Source organism: Mesoplodon mirus, assembly GCF_964341445.2.
Source record: "Mesoplodon mirus genome assembly, chromosome: 7".
Classification (NCBI taxonomy): Eukaryota; Metazoa; Chordata; class Mammalia; order Artiodactyla; family Ziphiidae; genus Mesoplodon; species Mesoplodon mirus.
The window spans coordinates 3,565,925-3,588,313 of NC_138983.1; the positions used below are offsets into that span (position 1 = coordinate 3,565,925).

The window sequence follows — 22,389 nt, forward strand, 5'->3', positions numbered from 1 at the left end:
ATGATCTCTTCCAGACTGCCAGCTTTTTGGATTGTAATGGCATGTGAGTATGGGAAGCAGGGTGGTGGTTACAGTATGGGGAACAGATTAACCCCTTCAGGGTCCAAGCAGATCTCCCTTATAAATTTGGGTTTTGTGGTTAAGCCAGGTTAGATTTTATGAAACATGCACGGCAAGCATTTGTATAAAGAATGAGACTTGAGCAACCGACCTGTGCCTTTTTAATGGGACTCTGTAAAGAATATTGATCCACTGCAGCCCCACAGTGGCTTGGTGACAACAAAGTGACCCAGGGCAAAATATAGCTGAACTCATTTAAGCGACAGCTGGATAAACTGTGTCCTCTCCTGATTTCTAATTACAATCATCAGATAGCAAAAGGCTAGAAAGGCTAGAAATCATCAATGTGAAACTTAACAGGGATCGATCTCAAGTTCAAGTTAAAACAATCCTTTATAAAAATCAAACGGGTCAGGGAAGTGACACAGGTCTGAGTTGACTATGGACTCCATGGAGACAAACAGCTGCTCTGAAGCCCAGTTAACACAACAAGCCCCTTCCCAAGGGCCTCTTCCTAAGGAAGTCCTCCAGGCCCACCCAGCCTGGCTGTCTCTCCCCCTGCACCTCCCCCAGGATGAGAGCCCACTCCACTGTGCCCATGTGACTAGGACGGGCAGCTGCACGCAAGCTGGGCAGGCGTCTCGGCGTCCACCTGTGACGTGGAAGAGGCGGCAGGTCCGCCGGTGCCTGGTTCTTGGCGCGCACACGCCAAGCCTACAACAAGGCCCTCTCAGTAGCCAGTCAGCGAGCTCAAGCTACCGCACGCAACAGACCAGGCCACCCGGCCGGGATGTAATCAACAGGCCACTACCTTTATTGAGAAAGTCTTGCCACCAAGAAAACTACAAACGTATGCAGCAGAACTGCGTCTCACTGCCGACCTGTGGACTGTGCAGGGACGGCACAGCACGGTCACCCCGAAGGGCACGGGTCTATCACTGTCCTCACTTAACAGCAGGGCAAAGCCGGGCCCAGAGCGGGTGGGCGGCTCACCCAGGTCACAACCGATCGGTGACAGAGCCGGGACTTTAAATTGCTGCACTGCTGTGGCCTGGCAGAGGGGTGCTGGCACACTGGGCGGCTGGGCTGCAGGACGGCGGCCCGCGTCCTGCACGGCTGCGCGGCGAGTGCACGCTCGGGGGGTTGTGAGCCTGAGAGGGAGGGAGGCATCGTGGTCAACAGATCTGGCCCTCAGCGCACCGTATTCCCTCCAAGAACAGGGGATCAGTCCAGGGTTATCTGAGAGGAAGGAGCCGAGCCCCGAGCACCCTCCGTCAGGAATGCTGTGAAGGAGACAAGAGCTCCTGGTGGAAAAGCGGGCCGGATGGCGCCGGGGCTGAGGTTCCAGGTTCTGAAATCAGACAAAGCCACACTGCGCTGCTGACTGTGTGAGCCTGGGCACAGCGCCTGGCCGCTCTAAGCCTCGGCGTCCACGTCTGTTGAATGGGGATAACAACAGCACCTGGACCTCACGTGGGTGTTTGTGGGATTAGGGAACAGACTCATAAAGACTCACGAGGCCTGGCACAAAGTAACAGCCTACCGAACGCTACTACCTGTGACTATTAAAACTGCTTTCCCCCAAATCTAGCATCTATGGCTCCGCTTCCATCATTTCATTTTTTTTTTTTTTTTTTGCAGTACGCGGGCCTCCCACTGTTGTGGCCTCTCCCGTTGCGGAGCACAGGCTCCGGACGCACAGGCTCAGCAGCCATGGCTCACGGATCCAGCCACTCCGCGGCATGTGGGATCTTCCCGGACCGGGGCACAAACCCGTGTCCCCTGCGTCGGCAGGCGGACTCTCAACCACTGCGCCACCAGGGAAGCCCCCCATCATTTCTTTTTAAAAAACACTATGGGGAATTCCCTGGTGGTAGAGTGGTTAAGGACTCAGCGCTCTCACTGCCTGGGGCCTGAGTTCGATCCCTGGTTGGGGAACTAAGACCCCACAAGCCTCGCAGCACAGCCAAAAATAAATAAGTAAATAAATAAATAAAATTTAAAAATAATAACAAAAAATAAAAAACACTATGTCTATTATAAATAAGCGTGCAACAATTAGAAGGCAAACAAGCGGGAGAAAGGCAAACTCTTACATTTGTCCCAGTGAACGACCTATTTCCAGCGGAACCATCAGCATATGTTAAGTGGAGGGTGAGTTTCAACACTTCCACTGAAACGTCAATTATTCACCAGTACTCAACCACATAGTGTTCATTCACGTAAAATGACAGGGACTCTTCAATACTTCACAAAGAAACAAAGGCATGCTAAATTACTAAATATTTTACCTTTCTACGATGTTTCCTTAAATCACTAGGCTGACAGATGCATGCAAAGAAATGAAGAGAAACCAGATTTACTGCACACTTTGAAGTTAAAAATTCAAGGATCAGTACAGGCAAATATATTAAAAAGAAAATGACAGAACACATGTAAGTGAGATAAGATTTAGAGAAAATGTAACTGGAAATAGAACATCTTTTTGACCACAAAAGTTAAATATAATAAGCTATTCAAGATTTCCTAGAGAAACACTATAAATTATTCCTCAGGAAGATACAATTCTATTACAACATACTCAATTTCTTATAATATGGCATTCTGTATAACAAAGGGCCCTAACAGTTGTCTATTCTAAGCCAAACTTCTCTATAACTTAATTTTTCTTAATAAGAAACATGTTATACTTTAAAATAGCAATCTAACTGATGAGGAAGTAATTGCAATACCTATTTTAACACTGAACAAATCTAACCACCTACTGGACATTAATGTAAAATCCTTACCTAGAATTTGATTTAAAACTTCTCAAAATAAATTTATTGATTAAAGCAGGCACCCTGTGAAAATATGTAAGAATAAAAGCTAGCATAATGGCAGATAGCCTTTACATTTTATGATTCATAGAAGATAATTTAATTAAAAATAGCCTAGTAAAGACATTAACTGTGCATGTTTAATAAGCTGATGAGATTTACCATCTTAAATAATACAAGCACCAAAACCAGAAAGTACGTTGTGTCAAAGAGCCCATTAATTCTACACTTAGTGGGTCATTTCTTTATATAAGCAACATCTCACTTATGAATTACACGTATGCTATACAGTGTGAGCAGAAACACTCTGATCCATCTACATCATGCCTGTAGCCATACCTATTACACAGTGATACACTAAATAAAACTTACCGCTATGGGGGAAAAACACTGTTTAATGAGAAACGAAGATAACGCAGAGACCCCACTAATGAGCCACGACCAAGCATAGACACACACTGTGGACCACAGAGTGGGGTGGACGGGGAGCGGAGCTGGATGGTAAACTACAGACTCGGCGGTGGGGAGGCCGGGGTCTGGATTAGCAATGATAAAACAAAGGATGATACAGGGAATCGACACCAACGACAGAAGCAGACACACCGTCAGCCAGTACAGAGAACCATGTAACAACAAGGAAAGAAATACACAGGACTGTGTTTACAAATTCTCTGAAAGAAACTAAGCATGAAACCACAAATGAAATCATCAGAGTTTTTTTTTTTTTTTTTTTTTTTTTTTTTGCTGTACGCGGGCCTCTCACTGCTGTGGCCTCTCCCGTTGCGGAGCACAGGCTCCGGACACACAGGCTCCGCGGCCATGGCTCGCGGGCCCAGCCGCTCCGCGGCATGTGGGATCTTCCGGGATCGGGGCACGAACCCGTGTCCCCTGCATCGGCAGGCGGACTCTCAACCACTGCGCCACCAGGGAAGCCCCATCAGAGTTTTAAGTATCAGCTAATTAGCTAATGATGTAAATCATAAAAACAGTATGCCAAAATACCACAAAATGGACTAGTTAGCACTTCACATGTCACTAAAATGATTCACAGTTGATTTTAATTATACGCTGGCTAACAATGCAGCTAAAACGAAAATAGGTGGTAACAGAAAAAAAATTATAATACAAGTGCAGTTAAAAAGCAGAATATTGTAAATATGATTTCATGTGGCAAACAGCAACGCACTCACAAAACCTAAACTAAATACACAGGAAAGTTACAGCATGTGCTTCAGAGCTGCACGCTGTCACCGCCCGGTCATCGCATTTCCAGAGGAGGAAGCATGAGGAAGCCCGTTTGCTTCCCTGGGAGCCGCGGAGCACCAGCATTTTTTTTTTTTTTTTTTTTTTTTTTTTTTTTTTTTGCTGTACGTGGGCCTCTCACCGTTGTGGCCTCTCCCGTTGCGGAGCACAGGCTCCGGACGCGCAGGCTCAGCGGCCATGGCTCACGGGCCCAGCTGCTCTGCGGCATGTGGGATCTTCCCGGACCGGGGCATGAACCCGTGTCCCCTGCATCGGCAGGTGGACCCTCAACCACTGTGCCACCAGAGAAGCCCAGGGGCACCGGCTTTTAACCTGGTTTCACATGCAGAGCTGGCGTGAGTGCACGGCCAGGTGCCTCAGCAAGAGGACCAGTTTAGCTTTTTTGGTTTTATTTTGACCGCATGCCCTGCCCCCTCCAGTGAGGCATCCCTAGTGTAAAGGAAGACGGCATTGACTCGCTGTACAGTTTTCGAGATGCCATTAGGGCTGCCTATGTTTACTCTTGCTAAGCTGTCTATTCCTGAAAAACAAAAACTTTCCTGTAGCTGCTGTGCCTTGCAGAGGCCATGCCCACTGTTACATAAAGGAGAACTTTGGATGAGTTCATGATGACATGCTAAGCTGGTGGTCCAAACATTAAAATTAATTTGCCATTAATTGGGGGACTGATTAAATACTAGCTGGCTTTAAAAATCTTGAACCTCTGAGCATAGCAAATGCACCTGATTTTCTTCTAGGTTAAAGCAAGCAAGCAAGCAAACCAGGTGTGCTGGGGGAGGGTGCAGCAGGGAGAAGGCAGACACTTACCAGAGTCATGACGCCTAGTCTGTCCACTTCCCTTGCCGGGCTGTGCGGGGCCCTTCGAGGGGTGGGCCGCCCGCTGCTGGGAGGGGAAGAGCTGGCCCGAGAGGAAGCAGGGTACGGGGGGATGGAGCTCACTGATCGAAATCGACCAAGGCTGTCTAAGCTCCCACTGCCCACCCTGCTCTCAATCTCCTCTGCCCGCTGCTCCGTGTTCTCCTTTTCTTCTTGTATCAACCTGAAACAGAGTAACACCGTCCCCTGCCTTTGTCAGGAAACAGAGGAACATGTCTGGATAACAAATCTGGGTTTGTATTCTGTACCACGATTAACGACTTACCACTGAATCTTACAAAGCTGCTCCTGATCATTCACATTTGATTTTACTTATGTACACTAAAATTCTGATGGGGGCTGGGTGGCAACTCTCACTGCATAATGAGATATTTAAAATTTACAACTTTTACCTTCCCTGTTGTTACAGCAAAGCTGCATACCTATCAACTTTTTCAACTGGAAATCGGGAACTCTGATATAATCAAAAAAGCAATTCACAAAGCAATTTGGAGTTTCTAAACACAAGTCTCTAGACCAGATGAAAATGCTGAGTTGATTTTTTTTAAGGTTGAATTTGAACAAAAGTATTATTTCATAAAGTTCTCTACCAGCCTCATGTGAGTTTCTTTTTTTCTGTTTGTTTTTTGGGTTTCTTTTGTTGTTGTTGTTCCCCAACCAGGGATTGAACCCGTGCCCCCTGCAGTGGAAGGGCAGAGTCTTAACCACTGGACCGTCAGGGAAGTCCCTCGTGTGCATTTCTGGATTCATGTCAACCACACTGCATTACTCTGGAATTCAAGGTTAATGTTCTTCTCCCTGAATGTGTACTGGATGGTTAAATAGCAGTCTAAATATTTGACTATGCAAATACAATTATTTTGATATTAAAATACCGGATCCTTGTCGTAACCTTTCCAATTTAAGTTCTACTTATATATCCTGAAAGTATTTTCTCATTTTTGATAACAAGTCGATGGACAGAATTTACCATTTATATCAGGTCAACCTGTTGCATAAGGAAAACATCACTTTTACCTGGCAACACGCTGTAAAAATAAAAGTATATAATCGTTTCATAGTTCCCGCAGGGATGGGGAAAGACAGTCTTTCAGAGCTCATCTGGGTTCAAACACGGCACACGAGGAAGCCAGTCTATGAATTCAAAAGTGCAGGCAGCACAACCTACTTGTACCATTTTTGCCGTTTATTCTGCGGCCTTTCCTCTCTGGCCCCCATTCTCTGCAGGTGGGAATGGGCACCTCTGCCTGTGTTAATGTGACTAGAGCAATCTGAGCAGCAACTCTGACTGGGTCCACCACAGGGTCACCGGCCTGGGGCTGCTCTGCACGTGGACTGGGGACAGGAGGTGTGGCCATGGCAGATCTGACACCCGGCAGGCCTCAGGGTACCCGGTCACACTGCTGCCCCCAGACCTAAGGCCTCCTGATCGCTACAAGGCGGCCCTTTGGACTCTATTCCCTGTTTTGCAACATAACTATTACAGTTGCTATGACAGTTTCTAAAGGAAACATCTTAAATATACGGATGAGACTAGAAAATACTCAAAAACACATCCTCTGACCTCTGTCTTACAGGAACCAATTTTCACATTATGTTAATTTAAAAGCAAAACGCAAGTCCGAGTGGGAGTCTGCCAACCTGAAAGCCCCAGCTTTTCTGTTCCCGGTGGCTTTGGGACACACTGCAGAATACGCGAGGCTCCGAGGGACCCACAAGAGGGCGACCCCTCCGTGCCGGAGGATGCATGGGCTGCAGGGGGGCATCACCTCGGGGCTCAGAGCTGGGGGGACACGCCGGCTGGCAGAGGCTGATGAAGGGTGCCCTCACTTGCTGCGGCACGCCCACCCTCACCTGCCCCTGCGCCGAGCTTTGGCCTTTCTCCCGGTCGGCCACCCCATCACCCAGCCCTGCCCCGGGAAAGGAATCCGGGGAGCCAACTTCGCCCCGACTCCCCGGCGCCATGTCTCCGCTCTGCACCCCGGCCGGACATGGCCTCAGCTCTCTGCACCCCGCCATCTCTCTCCAGATGTGTCGGCAGCTTCCGGGGGCAGGGGCTGAACGCCTCTCCCCCTTCCACGACATCTCACACGGTGTGCTGACACCACAACTGTGGGGACAATGCCCTGCTTAACTGAGCTTTATAATCAAGGGCAATCTCAGGACTTAAAATTCTTAAAACGGAACCGAAGTAAGTTTTCTTATTATGGAACACTTAGGCTTTTCTAAGTAGCGTCCACCCTCAGAGACACCGTGTTTCCGGGGAGCCAGGCACGGGTACACGCACCGGATCTCTTTGTTGATGGCGTCCAGCTGCTCCTGAAGCATCATGGCCAGGGTCTGGGCATCGGCCTGCCCGCTGGGCGACAGCAGAGTGGCCGAGCTGAAGAGGGTGTCCCTGTCTCCTTCACCGTCAGACACGTCCAAGTCGCTCTCAAACGCCTGGGCCACGTTCGCCAGCACGCTGGCTTGCTGGGCACGCTCCCAGTCCTGCTCGTTCAGGGTCTGCACCTGTGCACGAGAGGCCACGTCTCAACAGCAACAGTCACGGCAACTTCAATCTACCAGCAACTTGAAACAATTCTACACAGAGACCCAGAAGATTTTGGAAAAACGGGTCACGCTTAGAAGCCACCGACATCTGTTAAGTGAGCAGCATTTAAGAAATGGGCAGGATGGGCCTCCCTGGTGGCGCAGTGGTTGAGAGTCCGCCTGCCGATGCAGGGGATACGGGTTCGTGCCCCGGTCTGGGAGGATCCCATGTGCCGCGGAGCGGCTGGGCCCGTGAGCCGTGGCCGCTGAGCCTGCGCGTCCGGAGCCTGTGCTCCGCAACGGGAGAGGCCACAACAGTGAGAGGCCCGCGTACGGAAAAAAAAAAAAAAAAAAAAAAAAAAAAAAAAAAAAAAGAAATGGGCAGGAGGAGAATCTATTTCTTAGACGGCCTGGCAACATTCACATCCTAGCCTGGACGGAAGGCAACTCTATGACGTTATTCACAAGGCTGACGCGACCGCATCAGAAACAAAAACCGAAAATTAAAATAATTAATTCCGTGCCACCATCAGCCAGGTTGAAGGGAAGTAAAAAACCCCCATCAGATCCAAAGCCGCTGGGTTCAGCTCAGCTGCCATAGCTTTTACCAGCGCCACCAAGTACCAGGGCTCTCGGAGGCTCCTCAGCGCTCCCTCTCCTGAGGCTGGTCTGAACACGCGCAGACACGAGCGGCAGCAGAGGGGAGACGGGAGAGCCAGCCCCCCACAGCCCTCAGGGCGCGGGAGCCGCAGCGTGGCGGGGCTTTTCCAGGGAACTGCACTCACGTTGCAAGGGCACCTCTGTGCGGAGCCCAGACGCCCTCTGTGCTGCCATCAGAACATGCACAGAAGAAGCGTGCTCGCTGGGGCTCTGTGCTGCCTCTCCTCTGGGGCCGTCTCACACCCCTTCCCTCCCCAAACCTCCTCCCGGGCCCCATCCCCACCTCCACGCTCAGCCCAGGGTCCTGCCTCCAGTTTCCCAGACGCGACCTCAGAGTAACCACAGGGCAGCCTCTAGACGCAGGCTCCCCAGCCCCCTGCCCCTGGGGCCTGTGCCCACGCACTCCATCGTCTTCCTCTCCGACCCTCCCCAGGGCTGGGCCACCCCCTTCAGCTGGTCCAGGATCACCTGTCATCACTCCTTCCCTGTGGCTAATCCACGTCCTACGGGCTCATTCCAACAGCCTCAGGATGTCCACTCCCTCCTCTCTCCTTAAAAGCACACAGCAGCAACCACAGAACTCTCCCTCCAGGGCTCCTTCCAGCAACCACCGCGTTTCCCTGAAAGCTCCCCAGGGCAGCCTCTACTCCCCTCCTTCCCTCCTCCACCCGTCTCCCACTCTCTGCAAGCAGGTGTGGCTCCAGGGGGCTCCGTGGAGCCCGCACGCCTAGGTCCCCTCCCCCATGCTGCCCCAGCAGAGCGCTGGAGCCTCTAGCTCAGCGGCCCCGCCCTCCCGGGCTACTCCTCACCTCCTGCCGCCCTTTCTCAGCCTCCCGACCTCTGAGACCTCTGAATCCGGGGTGCCCCATGGCTCTATCCGTGGACCTCATCTCTCTCTCCACAGGCACCCACCGGGTGACCCTATCTGGCTCATGCCTTTAAATACCACCTGTATGCCCATGACCCCAAGTCTACCTCGAGTTGAGAGCTCTCCCGGGTCCAGGCCGCAACACCCAGCTGCCGACCTGTCCACCTGAACAGGACCGAGGCCCAGATCCCAGCCTCCCCCGACCCGGCTATCTTCCTCACAGAAGGAAACAGACCCCAGCCTTGAGCTGCTCCCGGACCGCCCCTGCCCCCGTAGCCTACGTCCACTGCACCGGCCCGTCTGGCTGGCACGACCATTACCTCCGAATGGCTACTTCCCCTCCCCTCCTCCCTCCTGGAGACCCTCGCTGGCCACCCTGTTTAAAAATTATTATTCCCCTCCTTGTTTGGCAACTCGGGTACCCTTGGTTTCCTTTCCCTGCTTATTACCATCTGACAGGCTGTGGTGACTGAAAAATACGTCCATGAATTCTTTAATCCTCCTCCCTTCAAGAGGCAGAGGGCAATTCTTCCCCGACCCCCGTGAGTGAGGGCAGGACTTCGCAGCTCACTCTAATGATCAGAACGCAGTGGCAGCACAGGGGTGCAGCTTCCGAGACTGGGGCGTGAAAGGGTTCTCCCCCGCTCTCTCTCAGAGGGAGTTCTGAGGAAAGCCAGCCCCATGAAGAGGTCCACACGGCAAGGACCGGGGCCCTCTCGACAACAGCCAGGTGAGGGAGTCTGAAAGCATGCCACCCAGCCCCGGGGGAGCCTTCCGGTGGCGGCGACCTCAGGAGGCCGCGACCTCAGGAGGCCCTGAGCAGGGCCCATCCCACTAAGATGCTCCCACGTGCACACGAACTGTGAACTATTAAATGTTCACTGTGAAGCCACTAGGCTTTTCAGTGACTGGCTGTGTAGCAGCAGATAAAGGACACACACGGCATGTTTTACGTGACTTTCCACTCACTGCTGCCTCTCTCTTCTCACTAGGGTGTGCACGTTGGGGGTGTGTGTGTGTGTGCAGGCATTTTGTCTGTTTTTAATTCTCTGCTGGAGCCCTACATCTGAGGATGCCTGGCCCAAACCAGCTGCTCACTGAATATGGGAGCTCAAAATACAGAGACATATATAAAAAATATACGCCGTGAAACGCACAAAAATATGAAGGCAGTTGAACTTCCAAATGAGAATTCTTCTCACTACAAGATGATGAATGTGTGTATTCGTTTACTCTTCAGGACAACCTCAAGCCTGTGCTAATCAGCATGGGGCTGTGCCTTATAGTAGGTCACAGGTTACCAAAATTTGTTCTTAAAAAAAAAAAAAAAAGCTTGCCTTAAAAGTAAACTCTTAGCCAGAAAAAGGAAAATGGGGGGAGGGGAAGAGAGAAAGCGACCCATCAAGCTTTGTTTCAAAACAGTCTCCCGAACCATAGGGTGAGGAGGCAAGTTTCTCACAGAGCGCTTGCCCCGGGGATAGGGGGCGGGGCGGGGCGGGGCTGGGGGGGGGCCTTGCCTTGGAAGGCTCGTCGCGCAGTGCTGCCAGCCGGCCTTTCTGGGGGCGTCGCAACACCGCGCTGCTGCTGAAGGAGTCCGAGGGCCCGTCTGCCACAGGGAACCTGAAATCTGGGACGCTGCCCAAGTGGGGTCGGCTGAAACACGGGGGAAGAAAAAGGTCATTATTAGGAGAAAACTGACCTCACTTTGTTGGCCAAGCCAGAACCTATCAACTTGGAAAATAAGCGATGTCACAGGAAAAGGTCACCCAGGAGGGCACCGCTCTCCCGCTCCAACAGCAACCCGCCGCCTGCCCCACCAGCTGGAAAACTTCCACATCCGGGAAAACCAGTGCAGACACGAGGACATGCAAGTGACAGGGATGGAATCCAGCTGTCTGCGGTGTACAGGGGTCTGCGGTCCACCTGGGAACCCGTCCTCAGGTCAAGGTGTTGGGCCCGGCACCTGCTCTGCTTTTTCCTTGACATCCACACCTCCCCTCTGGCCTTCAGCTGTTCTCTCCTTTCCTGTTTGGGCCAAGATTCCCAGTGTGAAGCCCATCAATCACAAACATTCCTCTACCTGAAACACCGTCTACACCGCTCACAGCGCCTCAGACAAACCAGCAGCAGAAACCCCTCTGAACCACGGCTTAGAGCTTAGATGGACTGGTGTTTCCGAATCGAAAGCAGAGTCCTGGGTGTAATTAGATTAACGATCAAAACTCTAGGCTGAAGAAGTCCCAGAACAGGTGGTTGGGGCCCTGAGCATGACAAGAGAAGCCGGGCATGGGTGTCAGGAGACACCCCGGTCAGCCGAGGCGCGGCCCAGCCTCGACCATGGGCGCACCAGCACCACGGGCCCAGCCCAGGAGCTGCTCGGCCCTTGTCTCTGGGACGAAGGGTGGCGCCTTCTTTTGCAGGAGTCCTGAAATCCGGGAAACAGACCCCACTCCCCTGAGGAGAGTAAGCACTCTTCACACCCTCTGCAGAGCGGGCCAGGACCACGTGCTAGCTCAGCCCCCTCTGGTTCACGCACTGCTCGACACTTTTAAAAGAAATGTCTTCCCAGCAAACACATGAAAGAATGCTCAACATCATTAATCATTAGAGAAATGCAAAACAAAACTACAATGAGATATCATCTCACATCAGTCAGAATGGTCATCATCAAAAAATCTAGAAACAACAAATGCCGGAGAGGGTGTGGAGAAAAGGGAACCCTCTTGCACTGTTGGTGGAAATGTAAATTGATAAGTCACTATGGAGAACAGTATGGAGGTTCCTTAAAAAACTAAAAATAGAACTACCATATGACCCAGCAATCCCACTACTGGGCATATACCCTGAGAAAACCGTAATTCAAAAAGAGTCATGTACCAAAACGTTCATTGCAGCTCTATTTACAATAGCCAGGACATGGAAACAACCTAAGTGTCCGTCATCGGATGAATGGATAAAGATGTGGCACATGTATACAATGGAATATTACTCAGCCATAAAAAGAAATGAAATTGAGCTATTTGTAATGAGGTGGATGGATCTAGAGTCTGTCATACTGAGTGAAGTAAGTCAGAAAGAGAAAGACAAATACCGTATGCTAACACATATATATGGAATTTAAGAAAAAAAATGTCATGAAGAACCTAGGGGTAAAACAGGAATAAAGACACAGACCTACTAGAGAATGGACTTGAGGACACTGGGAGGGGAAGGGTAAGCTGGGATGAAGTGAGAGAGTGGCATGGACACATATACACTACCAAACGTAAAACAGATAGCTAGTGGGAAGCAGCCTCATAGCACAGGGAGATCAGCTCGGTGCTTTGTGACCACCTAGAGGGGTGGGATAGAGAGGGTGGGAGGGAGACGCAAGAGGGAAGAGATATGGGGATGTATGTATATGTATAGCTGATTCATTTTGTTATAAAGCAGAAACTAACACACCGTTGTAAAGCAATTATACTCCAATAAAGATGTAAAAAAAAAAGAAATGTCTTCAAGTGTTGCATAGGATTTATCCCTTGTTTGCAGGAGATCAAAGTCTGGAATCTCCCTTGAACCGCAACCGTCTCTCCCTTCCCCTCTGGCCTCATTCCTAAGGAAACTGCTCCTTCTTTCTCAGCATGACTTCTACCCAACTGCTTGGGGGCCACAGCACACTCCGAAATCCGGTGAAAGCTACGACACAAAATCCTGCACGTGCTTCTGGTGGCTGGTGGATCCTCTGAAGTCCACAAACGCCCCCGGGTGGTGTCGCCCCGCAGCAGTCATTTCCCAGTCTCCTTACGGAGCCCAGCCACCATCTTTCTCCCCCACTCGTCAACCGAGGCTGGCTTTCCTCCCAAAAGATCTCAGAGACAAGGTGACCGATTTCACTAAGTCCTGCCAAACAAGCCGAGGCTGCCACGAGCCATCTTTTCAGTCCTCCCTCCGCACCCGAGGCCCCCCTCCCCACCTGCTGTGATCCGCCTTTTCCCATTTGTACAGCTCCCGACCACCTCTCTGCTAAGCCACTTGACATTACACCTCTAGAACTGCCTCCTTGAAACATCCCCTCCCGCAGTACCCAGCCTCCGCAGCCCACTGTCTTCAGAGCAGAGTTCGCCTACAGCCCCAGCGGCGCCATCAGAACACGGAGGCCCCCCCACCCCCGGCCCCTCTACGCCATCAGAGCACAGAGCCTCCCCCGCCCCCTGCGCCATCAGAGCACAGAGCCCCCCTCCCGCCTCCCTGCGTCATCAGAGCAGAGCCACCCCCGCCCCCGTGCACCATCAGAGCAGAGCCCCCCCACTCCACCCCCCTGCTCCATCAGAGCAAAGAGCCCCCCCACCCCCTGCGCCATCAGAGCACAGAGCCTCCCCACTCCACCCCCCTGCGCCGTCTGAGCACAGAGCTCCCTCCCGCCGCCCCACCCCCACCCCCACCCCGCGCCATCAGAGCACAGAGCCCCGCCCCCGCCCTCCTGGGCCGTCAAAGCAGAGCTCCCTCCCGCCGCCCCCGCGCCATCAGAGCAAAGAGCCCCCCCGCCCCCCTGCGCCATCAGAGCACAGAGATGCCCCCTCCCGCCCCCCTGCGCCGTCAGAGCACAGAGATGCCCCCTCCCGCCCCCCTGTGCCATCAGAGCACAGAGCCCCCTCCCGCCGCCCCCCTGTGCCATCAGAGCACAGAGCCCCCTCCCGCCGCCCCCCCGCGCCATCAGAGCACAGAGCCCCCCTCCCGCCCCCCTGCGCCATCAGAGCACAGAGATGCCCCCAGCCGCCCCCCTGCGCCATCAGAGCACAGAGCCCTCCTCCTGCCCCATCAGAGCACGGAGCCCCCCCGCCCCCCTGCGCCATCAGACCACGGAGCCCCCCTCCCGCCCCCCTGCGTCATCAGAGCAAGAGCTGCTTCCTCGTCCTTCACTTTCACTGTCACACATGGCTCTGGTGACCATGCCCAAGGCTTTTCCATTGAAAATCCCCGCAACTGTGCCAGTCCTTCGGTTCTGGCACCCACGCCCCCTTCATCACTCAAACTCCCAAAAGAGTAACAGGCTGTGTCCACCTCCTCCTCCCTCCAGGTACCCGCACGGTCCTCCTCACACTCGCCTCATCTACCCCGTGAGCAGGGCTCTGCCTCCACCTCTGACCTCACCCTAGAGGACCTTAGCCAGCAAGTCCAGCGATGCCGCTGTCCCGATCTTCCTCCACCCCACCCCCCACCATCTGTAAGCACACACACTCTCCTTGAAATTCTACCCCCCCGTGGTTCTGGGGACAGGGAAAGTTTCTGGCTCTGCCTCTATCTTCCTTGATTTCTCTTTTTTTCTAGGAGGTCCAGCAAGGACCCTAGACCCTGACGGTTCCCTACGTGTGCAAATGCTGAAATATCTGTACAGGCTCCGAACTGTCTCCTAAATCACGATCCAAGCAGAAGCCTCTTTCCGACAGACGAATGAATGTCACCAGTTAAGCTCTTCAATAACTTTGCTAAAGTTTAACTCTCACTTGATGACCATTTTCCACAAAGAAAGCAAAGAAAAATTTAAATAGCTTAATAAGAATTATTGCCGCTATAATGACAAGTAAGAAAAAAATCAGGATGCTGAGTGATTTGCTCAACTCATTCACAAGCCAGGTGAATCCTCCCACGGCAGCCAACGCCAAGTCACGTCTCAATAAATTTTAAAATGACTACAAGTCATTAACCTTCTGTGATTCTTAAGAAACATCAGTGTCACAGTCTGTCAGGTCCCTCCAATGAATACACCCAAATATTAACGAGCCGCACCCCCCCCTCCAAACCGCCTCCTGTGGTTTTGAGTCTTGTCAGTAATGTGACTGCCACTCTCCTAGGTACCGAGTTCTAACCTCAGGAATGATGTTTTACTCTTCCCTCTAGCCTGCCACTAAGCTACAGGCTCCTTGAGGCGCGACCATGAGCTATACCCACCCAGTCACACTGTCCACACAGCCATGACACGCCCTTGTATACACACGACAGTGCTGAGCAGAGCTGTGACCTGGGGAGCGTCCTACCTGTGGTGTAGGGGAGCCCCTCTCAGCCCCGTCTGGTCCAGTTCAGCTCTCAAGGCTTCCAGGGTTAGTACGAGCTGATCCTACAAAACAGCAAATGACAGAACACTGCGCCTATTGCTTTCAGGACATAAAATGACTCGCATCAAAATGTGCTCAAGTGCTGAACAAAACCATGACAGGTTACATAAGCAGTTATAAATTCCAAACATTTTAGTTCTGAGAAAATTTTCTCCAAGAGTCCTATAGCAAACATAAACGCTCAGACCAGTATTAACTTTACAAACCGTAGTGAACAAAAAGTTACGTCTTGGTCGTAGAAAAGCTCTCAGAAGAGAAACACCAAGCCATTAACAATAATGGATTCTGAGACAAGCTGCACGTGGGGCAGGGGCGGGGGACACACACACAGGGTTCACTCTCCGTCGCACTGGCTCCCCCGCATTGCTTTCAGCTGTCTACACCGAGCACACATCCACTCATGTGCCATTTCTACTCCCAGCGTCACTTCCTCACAGGGCAAAGCGACGAGGCAGGCTGCCAGAGTTTCTGAGTCAATGGACAGCCTTCCTGCTCTGCGCTGTGGGCCACAGCTGCCACTCGCCTCACGTGGCTACTGAGCGCCTGAGACAGGCCACCCCAAAGCGCCAAGTGCTGTGATGAGAAACCGCACCGCAGGTTTCAAACCACACTGCAGGTTTCAAAGACTCAAGGTGGAGAGAAGAACGTAAAGTAGCTCATTTGTTTTTAGAGCAATTATACGATAAGATAACATTCTGACGACATAGGGTAAAATACAATAAAATTAACTCCACCTGTTTCTTTTTACTGTTTTAAATGTGGCTACTAGGAAATTTTAGATTATACATGTGGCTCTTCTTATCTTTCTGATGGATGGCACTGTTCGAGATGAAAGGCTCCTGCTTTGTTTCAGCTTTCAAATGAACCCCGAAAGGACTCAGAATTCTGAACCACACGCACCTGCTGGACTCTAAATCCATCTAAAATGCAAACGCGTTCAACATACAAATCCAGGAGTGCTATATGTTATAGTAGTGGACTAGCCATAAAGAAAATGTAACTCAACTTCTGCTAAACAGCTGAAGTAATTATAATAACAATGAACCCAGCTCAATTCAGCTCTTAACAGATTTCTAAACAATCTAGAGATTGAAGCACCTTATCATGTTGCATTTCTTCTAATTGCTTTTTTGCATTTTCAACTTCTCGTAGGAGGGAATTCTGAAAAAGATATAAATAGCCTTTTAGTGTTAATTCTTAAAAATGTTCCATGTACTATAGGACGGCTACAGTTCTGTTTGAAACAGTAAAGCACCGCGGGAAGGAATGGGCCACGTGAACACACTAATGGGCAGATGACACTCCCAGAGTAAAATGCCAGCCACGAGGCCAGATGACACCTTTTAATAATAACCTGTACATATAAAATTTCCTTCTTCACCGACTGATTTTCTATATGTAAGGAGGTCAAGTTCATGGGGTAAGTTAAACTGGTTTATACCGGCTTTCAGCTTTTGCAGTTCAGTGGTCACTCGGGAAACCGGCACAAGTTTCACATGCAAAACTCAAACCTGAGACAAAAATATTCCTACCTTAAGGCCGGCCCGCAGATCAGGGAGGAAGTGAGGTAACTGCCCTATGTGGTCTCTAGTAATGCATTTCATCATGGGTTTTGTGTAAAATAAAATGAGCCACCTAATTAGTAGTAATCACTGGTCTCTCCCAAACAAGCCTCATCCCAGGTGCCAATCTCAGGGGAGACTCTTGGGCCTCATCCTTAGGGCACTGGTGCAGTCGGGACAGGTTTTTTTTATCAAACCTGAACCAAAGTGTTGCCCATCAGAGCTTCTCTGACATAGATTCTCGGCTACTCCTTTACTCTGGTTACAGCTAAAGTAGTTCCATGATGAGAGTAGCAGGAGTCCAGGCTTAGACATTTTCCAAACCAAATGAAAAGAGAGAAGGCTGGAGTTGGAATATGAGAACACTTGTTTTTAGATGGTTAAATCTTTTATATTACATCACACACAAGAGACGGAAATAAACCTCTAATGCAAGAGCAATGAAGGGGTGCGGGTGGACCTGGAAAATTCTGGCGCAGGGGCTGATAAACTCGTCCCATCAGCCAGGTCCGGCTCACTGCCGGCTCCTCTAGGTTTCAGTGGCACACAACCACGTCCATTCCTTTACGGATTGTCTGTGGCTGCTTTCATGCTACTTAATCGATCAGCATGAACTTCTTCTACTCAGTTACTCACAAATGGTAAACGCCTAAGATATTTACTACGTGGCTGGCCTGCTATGGAAACAGCTCTCCAACTCTTGTTCTGGAGAGTAAGAATGATAGGCAATTTCCCGTACGCACAGCCTGGGCAAGGACATGACCACTGGCGCCCCTTTTGCAAAGGGGCCTTCAGGGGCGTTGCGCTAGCGCACCTTATCTTCCAGAGCTGCCATTCTCTCTTTAAGATGAAGCTGAAGCCTCTCGTTAGATTCTGAAAGAAGCTTGTCAACAGTGTCTGATAAACGTTTATTGTGTTCTTCATTCATTTTTTCTCTTTGCCTTGCCTAAAACAGGAAAAACAAAAACTTATAAACTTCAAGAACAAGTATGGTCATTATTTTAAAAGCGCCAAGGAGCGACGACGTGACTGGCCTATGCCCTGGCTCCCAGGCTGCCCCTCCCACTGCCATCTCCGGTGGACTCTGCACCGTCACCAGAACCGACTGGATCACCAGAGTTGACTGCAGGTGCAGAGAAAGGTCCTTCCCACTGCTTCTGTTCAACAAAGCACCCAGGGGGCCTCATTAGTGTCACCAGCCATTAACTGTCACATGGACTCAAGGAGCAGATTTACATGCAGAAAACAAGCATATTTTAAAGGGGATCAGCTTACACACACACTGGAGGGGGAACTTCCCAGCATGTAAACAGAAGCTTGAATCTGGATTAAGGGGGTAAAATGGATTCAATTTATAAAGCAAAAGGTAAAAAATTTCATTTTGGGAAAAAAACCCAGTGGAGACAGACTTTCACATGTCTTTCTTTATACTCTTAACATCACCTGAATTCTTTGTAATGATAATTTATACTAAAAAACTAGAAATAATTACCGCAAGTAATTTTTAAGTGTAATAAAATTGGTAAGTCTATGTTCTATAAAACTAGCATCAACTTCATGGTTTCAAAAGCTTATTTTCACCCCATACCCTGAATGAACACAGAAGAAAAGTGGAGGGGACAGGAAGTGCTGACAGGAAGTGCACACGTCAGGGCAGGTCCCCTCGGTGGGTCTCCCTTTTCTCCTAGGTTGTTGGAAGCACTAAGTACAAAGCACTCAGAATCACGCCCAAAACACAGCAACCACCATCATCTAGAAGAGACCCAGCTCACCGTACGATAAGGCTGTCAGCATTCAAATTTTTTTAAAATAAATACATTTATTTATTTATTTATTTTTGGCCGTGTTGGGTCTTTGTTGCTGCGCTCAGGCTTTCTCTAGCTGCGGCGAGCGGGGGCTCCTCTTGGTTGCAGAGCGCGGGCTTCAGTAGTTGAGGCTCATGGGCTCTAGGCGCGCAGGCTTCAGTAGTTGTGGCACACGGGCTCAGTAGTTGTGGCTTGCAGGCTCTAGAGCACAGGCTCAGCAGCTGTGGCACACGGGCTTAGTTGCTCCGCGGCATGTGGGATCTTCCCGGACCAGGGCTCGACCCTGTGTCCCCCTGCACTGGCAGGTGGGTTCTTAACCACTGCACCACCAGGGAAGTCCCTCAAATATTTTTAAAGCAAAACCACTTAAAAGTTTGCTTTGAATTGCCTTAGTCACAAACAGCATCCCTACCGCAACGAGTTCCGGAAGTAATGAAGTGCACCCCTCAAGCGGTGAGAGTCGAATTCTCTGCCTAAGAGGGGAGAGCGCGTGCCTGTGTCGGGGGCAGGGGCGCCTGGCAGGCGGATCTCTTGATGGGAGGCAGACGCTTTCCTTCCTGGAGGCTCACGTTTGATGCTCTGCAGTCCAGGCCCAGGAATGGCGCTTTCTGGTGGTGACAATATTGATGTCGCACACCTGGACCTGGGGCCACCACTCGCTCTATTTCCTGGATGTTCCATCTCGCCGTGTGACCAACTCTTCCAGGAAAACTCTCTCAGGACTCAGCTGATGTGAGCCTCCACCACCACACTTTCCTGATGCTCCTTTTTATCCCAGCTCAACTACGGTTTTCCTCCTGCTCAGGAACGGCCATCCCTACGTCTACCTTTGTGTCTGGAACAATACTTTGGGATTCAGGACAGAGATCAGGCCCGTGACCTGAATCTGGGACTCCAGTGCCACACCCCAGGCAAGCAGACCCAACACCTAGGATGCTGTGCCTTAAGTCTCATGGGCACCCCGGGCTGGCACCTCAGGTTTGTTTGAGGGGGGCCTGTAAGGTCCCACCTGTACCTGGAGCAGCTCCCGCAACAGGCTGGTCAGAGCGGCAGGCGGCCTCCTGCCCACTACACACCGCCTGCGGGCAACCATGTGGCGGGTGCGCCAATCAGCAGACAGCACGCAGATGAGGCCACACACTGAATACACACGGCGGGTAGCGGGGTGGGGAGTGGCAGAGAAAGGAGGCGCCGTGCCTGCTCGAGCCGCGCCCCCCAGGCCCGGGCGCCTCCCAGGCCCGGGCTCGGCCTCTCTGCCCAACACGTACCCGCTGCAGCTCCTGGTGCTTCTCCTCCAACTGTGCCTCCATCTGGCGCAGCCTCTCCTCGATGTTGCCGTGTCTCTCTTCGGCCTGCCAGCAAAGAATGGTGTCAATTCAGCTCACAGTTGCCCTTTCCTGACAATACGCGGGGTACGACTGCAGTAGCACCAAGCAGGACGCGCTCTGCGTGGACCACGCGCCCCGTGCTCAGTGGAAGGCACGTGCTGACGTCTGCTCACACGTCCTGCGTGGCCCCATGCGTGACACCAGGAGGCAATTCACCCTCTCGGGCAGGTGACTGAGGCGTGACCGGCGCTGGCGATCGACTTGTGAGAGAAGATGTGCTGCCCCCACCCCGGGTCCCACGCCCGTGGGCTGTGTTCTCGCCCCAGCCTCAGACTGCTCTGGGCGAGCCGGCACGGGAAGCAGGAAGCAGCAAGCACAGCAAGAGCAATGTACACGTTCTACCTTCCTAAGCTGGGAAGTAAGTTCGAACAGTTTAGCGTCCTTAGCGGCAGAGTTTCCAGAAGACAAAAGGTCGGACTACAAGGCCGACCCAGGACAGAAGAGACGACGGGGGAGAAAAGAAACCGAGACTTTAAATGCAGATCACGAAGGAAAAGGAGCGCTTCTGTTACAGCTGTTAGCAATGAACTTGCTCTAAAGAAGGTCTGCCAGCACCTGAGGCCATCTGCCCACCCCGGGTCTGTCCGGCCCCCTCAGCAGCTCACTCAGCTCCAGGCAGGCAACACAAAACTCCTGACGGATGCACCAGGACAGGCCAGGGCCCGCTTCTCTGGGCCTGGCCAGCGCCTACTGGCAGTGCAGGACCATGCCTCAAAGACTGGGCCGTTGGCTGGTTGTGCGCTTCCTACCCCCGTGTGGACGAGCCGCCCCCGGCACCGCTGCGTCACCCGGACACCCCCCTCACCTGCCGGCTCTCCAGGGACGGTGAGGCTGTGAGGGCAGGGGCCGGGTCTTGCACATGCCCCACCATGATTTGTTGAACCAGTGAATGAATAAAGACTCAAAAACTTGTTTATTACAAAGTTACTCTGGCGGTCTTCAAAAGAGAATGGGATTTTCCTACTTCTGAGAAAAACTATCCTGCTCTTACACCAAGCTTCTATCCCAACCTTGGAGTTGCTGACTTAAGTAGCTCCAAGCAGCAGTGGCTCTGAGCTGAAGCACCCTGGGGACACACAGAACACATCTGACAGAACTGGAGGAAAACTAATGTGGGGATGACACAAAAGCAGGGATAATGTCTGACATTCAAACTTGCTCCAGTCCCAGACAGTACAGAACTGAAAACAAGTCTGAGCTGCTTGGTGGATTCAGGTGCGCTGACAAGACCACAGCAATAAGGCACGTGAACAAATCACCCTCGAGACCCAACTCTGGCGTCTGCCCCGCAAGGAGACCCAGGGCAGCACCTTGGAGAGCGCGGCCACCCGCTGGGCCAGCTCCGCCTCCACCTCGGGGAGGGTCTCTGCTCTCCGCAGGGTCTGCTGCAGCTTCTGCTCCGCCAGCTCCAGGCGCTCTTGCAACTGGCGGTTTTTATCCTCAGTCTACAAAATGAGAGCAAAGCGTCAAAACGGGGCAAATGGTTCAGCCGTTTCCATTTCTAATAGTCTACTAAGTTAGTTCTGATGGAAGCACAGCTGTTTTGGCAGCTGCTTCACAGTGAATTTTTTCTTTCTGTGAAGAGCGCACACCCACTTTCTTGGGCTTGATTTCAATGTGCAAAACACCTCTTGCCAAAGTATTTGCTCTTCCTAAATACCTCCAAAGAAGTCTTAAAACACACACACACACACACACACACACACACACACACACACACAAGTTCCTATACATTAAAGCAAACCCGTTTTCTGTAGGAGCTTATTTATTCTTATTGACAAGTTAAGGAGAGAAGGGTTCAGTACTAACCCTTCTTAAAACATCATCAGAATCATCACTTGAAGGGAACCCTACTGACAACAGGCTGCCACGGGCATGTAAGCCAAAATACAGCATTCGTCTCCTTTGAAATCCAGACCTGCTAAGAGTGTGCCTAAGGGAATACTGGTCGAGTTTTAGCTTTGTAAACGTAGGGTCATTCTTTTAGAAATTCCTCTTACGCTGAGAAATTTTCAATGTAGAAAATTTAGACAGATTTTTCTTTCTTTAAAAAAGGGAAAATGTTAAATCATCTATAAGCTCAGTTCCTGAGAGGTTAACACTTGTTACTATGCAGCTTTCTTCTTTTTTCTGTGTGCATATATCTCTACGTACATATACAAACAACAGATTATGCTTTAAAACCCTCAGAAAATAACAGCACATGGTACGTAGTATTTTCTGATCTGCCTGTTAAAGTCATTATTTTGAACATTTTAATGCTCTTAATTAGCATTCCACACCATACGTTTTAATGGCTTTCTAGTATTTTATTTTTATTTTGGGGCCAATGATATACCTTATAACACACCAGACAAACTCACTTTGTTTTTCAGAAGCCAGGTTTGGTTTCCCTGGTTAACTCTTGGTTATCTGAGACCACACAGAAACAGGAGCAAGTGAGGCTAACCAAACCACAGGA

The 22,389-nt window shown here is 51.0% G+C and overlaps 1 protein-coding gene across 4 annotated transcripts in view; it reads right to left on the bottom strand.

Moving 5' to 3' along the window:
* PPFIA1 (PTPRF interacting protein alpha 1) overlaps positions 1 to 22,389 on the bottom strand; it is a gene marked incomplete at its 3' end in the record, with an annotated part of 89,786 nt that overhangs the window by 25,235 nt on the left and 42,162 nt on the right. For 2 of the 4 annotated variants that reach the window (XM_082628793.1, XM_082628792.1), the window contains exons 9-17: positions 21,239 to 21,373; positions 20,271 to 20,345; positions 19,809 to 19,892; positions 17,550 to 17,681; positions 16,272 to 16,334; positions 15,096 to 15,175; positions 10,596 to 10,731; positions 7,306 to 7,529; positions 4,950 to 5,181 (exon numbers count right to left, since the gene is read on the bottom strand). In XM_082628793.1, the coding sequence (XP_082484919.1) occupies positions 4,950 to 5,181; positions 7,306 to 7,529; positions 10,596 to 10,731; positions 15,096 to 15,175; positions 16,272 to 16,334; positions 17,550 to 17,681; positions 19,809 to 19,892; positions 20,271 to 20,345; positions 21,239 to 21,373 (1,161 nt within the window). The remainder of the gene's footprint in view (positions 1 to 4,949; positions 5,182 to 7,305; positions 7,530 to 10,595; positions 10,732 to 15,095; positions 15,176 to 16,271; positions 16,335 to 17,549; positions 17,682 to 19,808; positions 19,893 to 20,270; positions 20,346 to 21,238; positions 21,374 to 22,389) is intronic. The other 2 variants (XM_082628794.1, XM_082628795.1) reach the window with 1 other exon arrangement.